Source organism: Polypterus senegalus, chromosome 3, assembly GCF_016835505.1.
Source record: "Polypterus senegalus isolate Bchr_013 chromosome 3, ASM1683550v1, whole genome shotgun sequence".
Classification (NCBI taxonomy): Eukaryota; Metazoa; Chordata; class Cladistia; order Polypteriformes; family Polypteridae; genus Polypterus; species Polypterus senegalus.
In genome coordinates this window covers 124,265,979-124,278,989 of record NC_053156.1, presented here as the reverse complement: position 1 = coordinate 124,278,989, position 13,011 = coordinate 124,265,979, and the positions used below count along the sequence as shown (strand labels likewise).

Sequence of the window (13,011 nt, the reverse complement as noted above, 5' to 3'; positions counted from 1 at the left end):
GGCATTCACCCCCTCCTTCACAGCTGCTTATCTGCCTCTCCCCCAAGCTGATCATCTAGCCCTCTCCCCACACCAGCATAGAAGCACATCAGAGGTGCTAACCATCCCCCTGCTTCTCCACCCAGTTTTTCATACCATCAAAGAAAACCAAGTTAGAGGAGAACTAAAGAGGCTGCGCCCTAGGAAGGCATGTTCAAGTATTGTAAGTGCCTGTGCAGCTGAACTGGCAGAACCCCTTCAGCACATCTTCAGCCTGAGCCTGCGACACACTGTGGAAGACCACATGTCTCTTCAAGGATCCCAAAAATGTGAGATCCAGTGAACACGATAACTTCAGGTCTGAAGCCTTAAAATCCCATATCATGAAGACCCTGGAGCAGCTACTTCATCTCCTCAGACCACAGGTGAATCGTGCACTAGGTCCCCTGCAGTTTGCCTAATGAAAGAAGGTGGTTGTGGATGATGCCATTCTCTACCTCCTCCACCAGACCCACTCACATCTGGACAAAGGATGTACTGCTATAAGAATTGTTTCCAGCGCCTTCAAAGCCATCCATCCCCTCTACTGAAGGTCAAGCTGTACAGGGTTGGGGTGGGTTTGCAACTGATGAACTGGATTATAGATTACCTCACTGGTAGACCTGAGTTTGTTATATTGGGGAACTGCATCACAGACTGTAATCAGCAACATAGGAGCTCCGCAGAGGATTGTTCTTGTCCCCTTTCTCTTCACCCTGTACACATTGGACTTTAGCTACAACTCGGGGAAATGCCACATACAGAAGTTTTCAGTTCACATTGCCATTGTGGAGTGCATCTGGGGTGCACACAAGGAGGAGTATGGGGATCAGATGACTGACTTTGTTGGATGGTGTTGGTCAGACTTACTGCTGTTGAACTCTTGCAAAACCAAGGAGATGGTTGTGGACTACCGTAGGTCTAGACAACCACTGAGAATTGTCCTCATTGAATGGGTTAACGTGGAGTGGAACACAACCTATAAAAAGTTTGGAGTGTAGTTGGATGATGGACTGAACTGGTCAGAGTACACAAAGGCTCTGTTCAGGAAAGGGCATGTCATTACATGTGCCAGGTGATAGTGGCTACTCACTTGGACACTGGTGCTTTTCCCCAATTTCAAACTTTAATGCCATGCTGTTGAAGGCTCCTCTACTAGCTGGAAAGAGCTGCATAGTACATTCCTTATATGGTCGTTTCAGGATGGCAACTTAGCAGGGTTCACACACACACATTTACAAGATGATTGTGATTTATAAAGGCTAATTGCGCACAAATGTGCATATGTCAGGTTTTATAATCACATTTTTTTTGGCACTTGCATTTTTCTGTTTTTTGACATTTTAATATTTTCACTCTCAAGTGCAATTTTATAAATGAGATCCCAGAATTGCAAACAATACTCCAGTCTAAGCATAACATCCCCCAACTTATATTTTCAGATTTTACAATATACTTTGCTTTTTTAATGGCTTCTGCATATTATTTGGATGATGAGACTGTTGTGTCAACATAAACCATTAAATCCTTTACATTTCACAGTGTCTCCCATCTTGTACTGTATGAACAATTAAAGTTTCTTTAGCCTACATATAGCACTTTGTACATTGTATTTTCCAAGTGTTTGTCCAGCTCTGAAGATAGCTGGAGTTTTTAGCAACATAACAAAAAAGCAGTTGCATGCTAGTAGAGCTACTGATACTGCTTCATAAAGTGATGCCCAGCAGACTAAAAGAAATTGCTCATAATGCATCAGTACAGCTTGATGAATCTGAAAGTGTCAGTTTAGATTTCTAAAACATAAGAAATGAATGTTCAGCAAATGTAAAGTTTAAGAATTGTTGTCAGAAAGGTAAGAAAAAGCTAGGATAGTCTCAAGCTAATAATCGTAAAAATTGTACAGTAGAATTTTTTGTGCAATTCATGTGTAAATGCAAGTCCAATGCTAATCATACTCAATAATACATATTTTGTGGAAATCTGAATACATAAGCATTGATATCTTGGCAGATCACTGGTAATTTTACTGAAGCTCTGATTCAATCATCACTCAAGATGCTCACGATGTCAATAATCAACTACAGTATTCAGTTTGAACATATCCTATATATATTAAATATATATGTATATATTTACACTGAGACAATGGTAGTCAAAGTATATATTTACATATACCACTTTGCTAATTCATACTCAGAAACCCTAACCAGGCAACAACATGTGCAAAAACGAACGGCAGTACAAGATGCCAAAACATTACAGAGTATAAATAACCACATCAAAATACTCAAGCAATTTGGTATTTAACCTGGCTTTGGATATTGAGAAGAGGGAGGGACCAAAAACAATGTCAGTAGAATGAGCTTACTCCATACACACTGCTGTCAAACTTGGAACTGAATCTGGAGATCATGTAGTCTATCCACTGCACTGGCAGGAAGATAAAATGAAAAACAAATGTGTTTGGCAGCAGATAAATTAAGGGACGTTTTAAAGTTTCATATTATGGCAAAGGGTGTGGGTGTTAATATCCAGTAAAACAATTAGGTAAATAAAATATCATCAAATATTAAATCATAATTAGACTAAGATACTGCTACAGAACTGTTTAAAATGCTCAAATTTGCAAGCTGCATAATTAAAGTGAAATTTAGGGCACTGTCTCCGTAATCATAATTTTTTAAACACTGAATGTGATTGATTTAAAAATCTAAATGACAATCTTTTTTTGGGACCCCACCAGGAATAAATTACTTATAGCTTTTCTAAAGAAAAAATGCTAATCTTCTTGTTTACATAGCATGTTTCTCATTTTTCCACAACCCTGCAGTTTATATACTGTATAAATGATTCTTTCTATTCAGTGTGTGTTCTGTTAATCTTTTTGTAATGGTTGTGGTAACTGTTGAAACTGAATATAAGCAGAATTCATTCTGATACTGAACTATTACAGGAGGTGCATTCTTCAAGCTTTCCATAAAAGCACACAGGTTTTAATTGTGTCTTGACAGCAGAGTATTGATGAATAATATTGTTATTAGCAACATTTTCAATGCATAATGTTTAGACTCTGTATTCTTATTTCTAGTAACATATACAGTATGCTACCTATTTCTCACTTTCTTCTCTTCTTTTTCAACCTAGTTCTAACTGCAACCACCATAATTGCAATATGGTATTCAATATCCATTAGCATTCTGCTTTATAAAAATAAATACCTCATAGCAGTGTCTTTATAACAGAGATTGGTGTGATAAGCAAAGGGGGTTTTGTTTCCATAAGTTAGTATACGTTTTTTCACATGGGCCAGATGCAGGATTTCCTAATAGATTTTGTTAAGATATTTATACCTTTTCTTCTTTTAAATTTCCATTTTTTTAGCACACTGAATAAACAGAGAGTTGTACGCATTTACAAATTTAGTGTAAAAAAAAATATATACATATTCATACAAATACAAGCCCACACACGTACACTGTGTATATTTTAAAACACTTTCTTCTAAATAATGGTAAAGCAAGAAAAAAGCCAAGACATTTTTGTCCTAAATGCATGTGTATTCAGTTTGAAAGAATATATAGAAATGTTTATGTATGTGTGTGTATGTATATATTGTAAGGTTTCTAAACTCGTTTGGGAATCCCCTCCAAAAGCAAGATATAAGGAAGCGTCCCAAAGCATGATCACTACGTCTATGGAAGACTCCCAAAGCAGAAGCGGCTCACAGTTAAAGCAGATCCGAGTTGCACTTGCTGTCGATGGGTGATGCAAGGAACATTATAAATGCTGGGGACAACATTACTTGGCCAATAACCTGGCCACAACCCTGCCTGATTGCTTTGTCTGTGTTTAGGAGAATAGTAGATCTCGCTACAATAAATAACCGTGCTGTTCCTATTTCAAGCTAAATAAAGTTGGTTTGTTAAAGTACTGAGACCCAGCCTTGTGTTTTGGGGTTCAAGACAGGGACTTGCATGTCACATGGTACCAGAAGTGGGATCCTTGCACTGATGGATCCCACCGATGGCCTTGGCATGGCCATAAGATGTGCTGCTGAAGATAGCTCCTTCAGATGACCCTGAGTGTTTCCTATTCTGCTTTGAACGTATGGCAACATTGATGCACTGGGACAGTGGAGCCTGGACAGCTATTTTAGCCCTGCTTTTAACCGGAGAAGCCCTCCAAGCCATACGGAATTTCCCTTCCAAAAGGGAGGATCCTCCTCCACATGGCTGTGAGCTCGGTGGTCAATGAGCACCAGTTTGGGCTGTGGTATATTGATCTGGACCGCCCTGTATGAGGACAGATCTAGGGCTTAGTGGACCTGATTCAAAGCTGGATTCGCAGAGACCCTTTTGAGCGCATTGTGGAGAAGCTTGCTGTTGATGCAGTCCTGTCAGGGAGAGATGAGAAACTTTGTGAGGAAATGCTACGGAATGACGTCCACTCGCTGCTGGATCTGACTCGCAGACTAGAAGGGGTACAAGCAAACTGGAAACAATGGGGTTACCCAGGCTTGACCCTGATTTCGATCTAGCCAGCACAGACCTTAAGGGTCGCCAGCACCAAGAGTAGAAGACACCAGAGAATGAACACCATAGTGTGTACTAAACGCAGCTACTTTCACTGTGATCAACTGAGACATCTGACTTGGGAGTATCACCTCCCACCTGCACAAACAATGGCTATCGGTTTAGCCCAGATATGCAGCTTGCAAGTTTCCCCCGAGATGTTAAAGGAGGACAATTTTAAGGCTCTATTACATTGGCTGGACCGGAATGCGCGACACTGTTGGATTCCGGTAACGACCTCTGTGTAGTCCACAGTGACTTGCTCTGGCAGACTCCTTATAAGGCTACAGACAAAGTAAGCATCCGCTGCATCCATGGGGACATTAAAACATACAAGACTATATTACTCCCTATGAAATTTAAAGGGAAGAGCTTTAAGGTTTGGACTGCCATATCCGACACCTTTCCCCTGGCCATTCCTAATAGGAAAAAGGAATGCCCTCCTCCCACGGGTCTCGGCTACCTGCAAAGCACCTACCTCCGTAGTGGATAGTGAGGGGCTCAACACAGACAATGTCAATCAAGGAAACGGGTTTGAAATTGAACCGGAGTTGTCCAGCGAACAGGGGGACGAATCCTCAAGTGTCACATGCACCAACAGCCTCTACAGACTGGGCACTCAATATGGACCCGGATGAAGATGAAATAGTAGTGGGAGGTGAGTGCGATACTGCATCTGACATGGTAGCAGTGGGAGGCGAGTACAATTCTGAATCAAACACAGAGGAAGCAGAGACTGTCATCTAGTGAGTTTGCTCACCTACAGCGTGCTGATAACAACTTGGATTTTGCATTCAGAAAAGCCCATGCTGTTAATGACTCTTATTATTGGGAGAGAAAGGACCCAAATTTTAAAACACCTAATTTTTTACTTAAGGATGGTTTTCTGTATCAGGTGATTTCTGATGGCATGAGTGATGGGCGTACTGAGCAGCTGGTAGTACCAAGTTAGCATAGAGAGAAGATTTTAAAAATTGCTCAAAGTCACGTTTTGGGGGGTCACCTCGGCACGGAAAAGACGAGGGAGTGCATTTCTAAACTTTTTTTTTGGGTGAATATGGGCCTGTACTGACAAATAGTTGTCCTATCAAATAGTTTATGCTCACAGACCCATCGGGCACCCCTTGTACCAATGTCTATTTTAGACATCCCCTTTGAAAGGGTGGGATTAGATATTGTTGGCCTGCTTCCCAGGAGTAAAAGTGGCTTTCAGTATATGCTCGTGTTAATTGATTATGCCACAAGATACCCAGAAGTAAGCCAGAATCGGGAGGAAGAGAAGGAGGTTGCCTTAGAGGAGTGGTGGTGCCATCAGAGGAAGAACTGGGTTGAGTTGAAGTGGTTTGGGACTGTGTTGGGCCTGTGGGACACGGGGAAGACGTGCCCCACGGCTGAAGAGAAAAATAAAACTTTGTTTATTGAACACGTGCCTCAGTGTGAATCTATACTGGGTCGGGCGCCTATATAGCGCCTTATTCACATTTTTAACCTTAGTTTTCTGATTTTTACATTTTTCCCAAAACACAGAATCTGGCAAATAACACATCACTTAATTAGCCCAGGAGTCTAATTAAAAATTGAAGCTGGTTGGAACAAAAACCTGCAGCCACAGTGGGCCCCCAGGACCAACACTGAGAACCCCTGATATATACTATATATATATATATATATATATATATATATATATATATATATATATATATATATATATATATATATATTGTGACATTTGAGACTCTGTCTTGCATCCCAAACATGGGGCTGAGTCTCAGTACACTATGAGTGTGTGTATGTATATATGCATGTGCATTTTGGGCAGCTTAAGGCCCAAATAATGGTAATTTCCCACTGGAACACAACAGGGTGCTGTTAACTTATACCTTATCTTTTCCTCCCTTTGCAGACCAGAAGACTGATGGCTTTACCACACTTGATGTCACTTCCAGTGTCTGCCTGCCTGCACCTGCCTCTTCCTGCAAGAAGTTCTTATCAGTGGAAGTTCCGCCATCTTGAATTAGTCATGTGAATTCAGTTTTATTCAGCTTTAAAGAATGTATAGAATTTGAAACAATTTATACATTTTATATTTTGATTTCAGTGCAGAAAATTGTCACAATTGTTACATAGAGATTCACAGAAATAAATGGCTGTGGTGGTAAAACAACTTAGTACCAAGCAACATTCAGTCCTACATCTAGATCATTATCATTTCTCCAGATCATTATACAAAGACATTTTTGGAAGGTGCTAATAATGACTGAAAATTGTTTTTTTCAACCCTAAATTTATAACCACTGCTTTTTTGTTCCAAAAATTCTTATACTGTACACCCAAATTATTATATTGTCTTTTGGACAGGATATATTTCTGGCAGCCTTAAACATGGACTCACCATACAAAAACATTAGAGCAGTGGTTCTCAACCAATATCACAAGATAGTATCTGGGAAAAACAATTATAATTAAATTTTTGGGAAAAATACCATGAATCTAATGTACAGTAGATAGAGCTTTATAAAGGGAAAATAAATTTAGAGGTTATATAGAATGATGTCAAATAATCAAAAATTTGGTTTTCAACATATTTTTCATTTTGGTGAACTTACTTGGTTTGTTATCGTTTTTAGAGATTGCTAGATTAATGGAAAAAAAATCAGATATTTAGAAATAAAATTAATAAGTCAAACCTTTACTTTTAATGCTCATTAATATTAATTAAGAGCAGAAGTTTACTGTTTTGGACTGGGTCATCAGTGTTTTCTTTGTCCACCCTTAAAAAAATGGAAGTGTTATATAAACTGGAACCTGGCATAAAGAATCTGTTTGCCATGAAGCAGGTTCAGCCTTCATGTGGAGATTTGTCAATTATTTTTCTGTTTTTTATTGGGGGAAAGGGGGTTGTGAAATTGTATATATGTATGTTTTTCTTCCTTCTTTTAATCTGAATTTATATGTAGCATGTACACTATACTCTGCATTCATTACTACTACTAATCTGTATGAGAGATTTACATTTAAAAAATATTTTTTTTTCTTTTCTTCTAGTAGTGCTTTTGAAAATGTAGATAACATAAGTTGTATTTTTTCTGATTTGGAAAGTTAACTTTAACTGTTAACTGTTGTGGCAGTTGCACATTTTAATGGTTTACTCAGCCCCAGCCTCACAATCGTAAATTAAACCAACTGGAAACTAATTTGCATTTTTTCTTAACTAACATTAACAGGTCATTAACTTTTTTAATGTCATTATATGACATTTTAAAAGAGGACAATAGCAAATGACACAACATGTACAGAATTTAACATTGTACTCTTTAATCTGAAAGGTGAGCATAAGAGAAGCGTCACAACAACATTTATGTCTATTTCATACATAGGATGTAGCTCAAAAATATTTGCAAGAAAAGAAAAATAAATTAAAATAAGATAATAATAATGAATAAATAAAACAAATAAATCAATACAATATTTCATAAAATAGGTATATAAAATTAAAAGATTGGAAGAGTCCTTATATGTGTATCAGATTTTAAGTCGCTAAAGAAGAATCTGATGATTAAGTCAGATGACTAGGGAGGACAGATAAAATATAAAAAATGTCCAGATAAGCTGGAGAAAAGAGGTGTATCAGAATGCATAGCTTGTTGTATCTTTCCATAGATGGAATGAAGTTCAGTTTTTATCAGGCAGAAACAAGAGGGTTTGGTTGCAGTGGGCAAAAAATGCAAAACAATAAACACTAGAGAGACTGCTAAAACGTCACCTGTACTGGCAAAATAAAAGTCTTTTCTTTGTAATAGTTGTGTTGAAGTATCAGTTTTTCCTGTGCAGGTTTGGATCACTTTCATATGCAAGTATCTGTCTCAGAGGTTCCAGTTACTTTTTCTGAATACATCTGTCCCCAGATGCTCACAGTTATCCCAGTATACTGTATTTATCTCATCACATCATATCACATGGGTGATATCTTTCTGTCTCTCCATCAAGTAAAAGGGTCAAAACAGTCTTCCCTTTGGCACCATAGGGCCATCGTCACAGGATTGCCTTGACCTTGTTTTTGTCTATTAAAAGTAAAAAAATTGCTGCCTTTTCCTAATTTTTGCAATACTACACAGCCCATATAATCTTAGTAATTGTAAAAGTAATGCAGTTTTGACATCTTAGAAGTTATGGTGGATGCATTTTAAAATGAAACAGTGCCAAATGTTTCCAGCTTATGAGCACATTACAGGTTATATATCCTGCATTATAATGCCGCAACATCTACAATATCTTTTGGTCTCTGTACAGTGCATGTAATAATCCCTACACTATGATACAATCCCACTAAAGTCCGTCATATTGAGGCACACAATTGAGTTTCTTAAGACAGTTCCCAGATACTGTAACTTTGCCCGCTCCACCCTCTCATCTCTATCATCATAAACCAGTCCTGGAGGGATAACAATCTTACCTTATTGCGCTTGAAGTAGGCTCTCCGACATGCTGCAAAACATTTTTCGCTGCAGAAGCTTTTAAGCTCACTGCCCATGCTTAGGGAGTAGCGTTTGATACCCACTTTCTGACACCAGGCACACATGATCTGTATATTTGAGACTGTGTCTTCTGAAAAGGCCAGAAAAAAAAAATTAGGTTTGTTTTTGTTTTTTTCTTTTCTTCAAATAAGCCATCTAAGTTTATCACATTTCAGAACCTTATTTATGATTCACATTCTAACACTCTTCATCATACACCAGCCAAGTGTTAAGTTCCTGGTCATGTATCCATCCATTCAATTTCCAGCCTCCTAGAATTTCTCAAGTGGGGCTTTGTGACAGATCAGTCATACTTTTTTGCATTACAAACATTAAGGCATCTGCTTCATTAAAATAATATATTTAAAGTTTTTTGTCTAAACTTGTGCACAATGTACAAGCTTTTAAATCCCTGCTTAGCCAAAAAGAAGTGAAATGAATGATTATACAGTGAGATGAAAAAGTATTTTCTCCCTTCCTGATTTACTCTATTTTTGCTCATTCATAATATTGAATTGTTACCCAAGCAAATTTAATTTACAATAGACAGTCTGAGTAAACACAATGCACAGTTTTTAAAGTATCATTTGATTTATCAAAGGAAAAAAAAGTTTCCCAACACCTTTGTCATCCATGTGAAAAAGGTATTGCCCCCCCTAAACTGAACACTTTTTTGTGCTATCTTTAGCAGGAACAACTTCAATCAGTGTCTCTAGTAACAGGAAATTAGTCTTTGGCATTCCTGTGGAGAAATTTTGGTTTTCGATTCAGCCACAGCATCTCAAGGAGGTTCAAATTATTACTTTCTCTGGACCACTCCAAACCCTTAATTTTAAGTTTTTCAGATAGTCAGAGCTGGATTTACTGTTATGCTTCACATTGCTGTCCTGCTGCATTATCCATTCGCACTTAAACTTGAGATCATGGACTGACAATACTTCAGTACTTTCTGGGAGAAGGCTGAATTCATGCTTCCCTTAAGTACAGCAAGATACCCAGGCCTAAAAGCATCAAAGCATTACCTCACTATCACACTACCACCGTAATGTTTCAAAGTAGGCATGATGTTCTTATTGTGGAAAGCTGTATTAGCTTTACACCAGATGGAACAGGGCCCATGCCTTCCAGTTTTGATTCATCAGTCCACAGGGCATTATTTCAAAAATTTTGAAGGTAATCACTATGTGTTTTGGCAAATGTTCAACAAGACTTCATGTTTCTCTTTTAGCTGCAGTCTTTGTCTTGCAACTCTCACATGGATACCATGTTTCCCCACTGTCTTTCTAATGGAGGATTCGTGAACAGTGACATTAACTGAGTTGAGAGAAAGCTGCAGTTGCTTAGATGTTCCTCAGAGTTCTTCCATGACCTTCCAGATGAGGATTCTACACACTCTTGAAGTAATTTTGTATTATATTAATTTTTTTTGGAGATCAGAATCATTGTGATACAATTAAACAAAAACATAGAAAATTGGGAACTGGATAAACACTTTTTTTTACAGCACTGTATAATGTCTCATTAGAGTACAAGTTCAAATTAATTCTTACGAGTACATGGTATAATGAAAGTCTAACTGGCTAACATACTGTACTAATGACAGTCATACTGTACCAATAGCAGAAAATGGCAGTAACACTATATGTTAAATTTAACATCATACAATATATAATATATAATTCATTTTGTTAATCGATTGACAGTGCTGTGTCCTTTTGATTTAGTTGAATAAACTCCCCCTGAATCTGCTGGTGCATAGTTTTGCATTTTTAGATGCACTTGTTCTGTTCCTGGGGATTGATAGTGTGTAGATTCTAATTATGTGCTCTTTTGTTACTTGTAAATTCACTTTGGCATAGTTAAAAATTGTTTATGTTATTTCTATTTTATTGTGTTGCCATTTTTATTTTCCATTGGAGCCACTATATTGGGAGACATTGTTTGTTATTGCAAACCTGGATGCTGTCATGTAACAACCAGAAGCGTGTGACCTGTGCAATTATTACTGCCAGTGTTAAGGTCAGAGTTGTGGACTTCTAAGTTGTCCAGTATTTTGGATACTTGGCATATCTTTGTGGTAGAATTTTGAGCTAAAGCATTTGCTGGATTAGCATTAAGGGTTAGGGCACAATACTTTCTAAGACTTTCTATTTCAATCTTTTGTTTAACTGCAATGATTATTTCCTCTCCCATCTCCTAGTCCTCTTCCATAATATTAATAAATAAATAATTTCTGTCTTGTTAATTGTGGGAGAACACTATGCAATCCTGAACTCAGTATTGTCATATCAGATTGTAATATAACAAGTGATTGTAGACTGCATTGCGGAACTCTAGAAGTTGGTGAGTATACATTTTGAAATGCAGGCTTTCCTCAAGTATTGGTGGATTAAAAATAATGGTGAGTCTTCTTGACAATAGTGAATATTTGTTGTGCCTGCTTGAGGTCATCACTGATGGCACCTTTATAATATTTAAAGCTACTGACCATCTTCACATTATCTTTTCTAATGTAGAAATGAGGTTTGTCAGCCTCCTTCATCATTTATGATGAGCTCCTTGATTTTGCCAGTGTGGTTATTGTATCTGCATCAATGTGTCAGAAGTAAGACATCTAATTTTTGTAAGCCATCTCATGATTATTGGTAATCAGTTCTGTAATGATGGTGTCTTCAGCAAATTTAAATATGTTACTGTGGTGGTGTCATGATCAAAGAAGGCACAGACAGCATCACGTTAATCTGGAAGAGAAAATGTTCATGTGATTAGGTGGTATTTTACTTTGTAAGCTATATGCATCATTTTGCCTTTTCTCGCATGTGTCACAAGTATCACAGTATTCATTTTGAAGCTTCTCCTGCTGTAGACTTTTTGCACATTTAATTGCTTTCTAGAGCTGACACCTTCATTTCTTGTATGTTTCAATATCATCGATTTGAAATGCTTTATTGTGAGCCTTCAGTAAATGACAGATGTTACTGGTAATACCCACGTTCATATTAGACAGTTATGACCATTGCATACAGATATGATAAGGAATCTCTAGACATGTCCCAAGTTGCAAAATCAAATCCTTCAGTTCTCCTCTACCTCTTTAGTCAAGTGGTGATCCACTCTTCTTAGTGGCTCCTCCAGATTCAGTAATAGCTTGTAAGCTGGTAGCAAGAGCACTGAGTGGTGATGTAGCTCTCCGATGTGAGGACAGAGTATTGAACAATGAGTATCTTTTATTATGTTATAGCATTCAGTGAAATGGAAAGTACCCTCTTGTTCTACGTAATAAGTGAGTTTTGCTTATAATAGATTTAGTGTGTGTACTTTTTATTTCATCTCATTTTTTTACATTTAATAAAGGGACTTTTACTTAGCATTCTTTCTGAATTTGAAAAAATGATGATTACTGGTGAGCATGTTTGTCATGCCATAGAAATGAAAAGCATGTCTTTCTTACATACTGCTTTTCAATTTACATTATCACATTATTTATTTGTTGATTTGTTCATCTTTCCTAGTGAATACATGAGAAATCGGGATCTATCATGGCAGCAGTGAGTGCAAGGTTGAAGCTAGTGTGGGATAATTTCCATCTCAGTCCTTTATTAAACTGAAAATAATGCTGTGGAGTGCCCTAGTATAAAAATTGTTATGCTTATAGTTCTTAAATATACAGAGTGAAGCTGCGGAAAAAACAGAATGCAAGCTATCGAGTATAGTATGGATAAGAGACATGTAGCTTAAACAAAAAACATTATTTTGAAATAAAAAGAACATATACAGGGTGTTTTGTTAACATCACAATCAAAAAACATTGTTGCAAAAGTTAATTAAAAAGCAAATGAGAGGCATTATGAATAACCTCAAATCAATGAAGCTTCTTTAAAATTGGTAAAATGATCATTCTAGAGCTC

The 13,011-nt window shown here is 37.4% G+C and overlaps 1 protein-coding gene across 5 annotated transcripts in view; it reads right to left on the bottom strand.

Annotated features, from left to right (window-relative positions):
- The window catches only part of sobpa (sine oculis binding protein homolog (Drosophila) a), a 506,753-nt gene that overhangs the window by 357,801 nt on the left and 135,941 nt on the right, over positions 1 to 13,011 (bottom strand). For all 5 annotated transcript variants that reach the window (XM_039747882.1, XM_039747881.1, XM_039747886.1 and 2 more), the window contains exon 4: positions 9,043 to 9,194. In XM_039747882.1, coding sequence (XP_039603816.1) covers positions 9,043 to 9,194 — 152 coding nt within the window. The remainder of the gene's footprint in view (positions 1 to 9,042; positions 9,195 to 13,011) is intronic.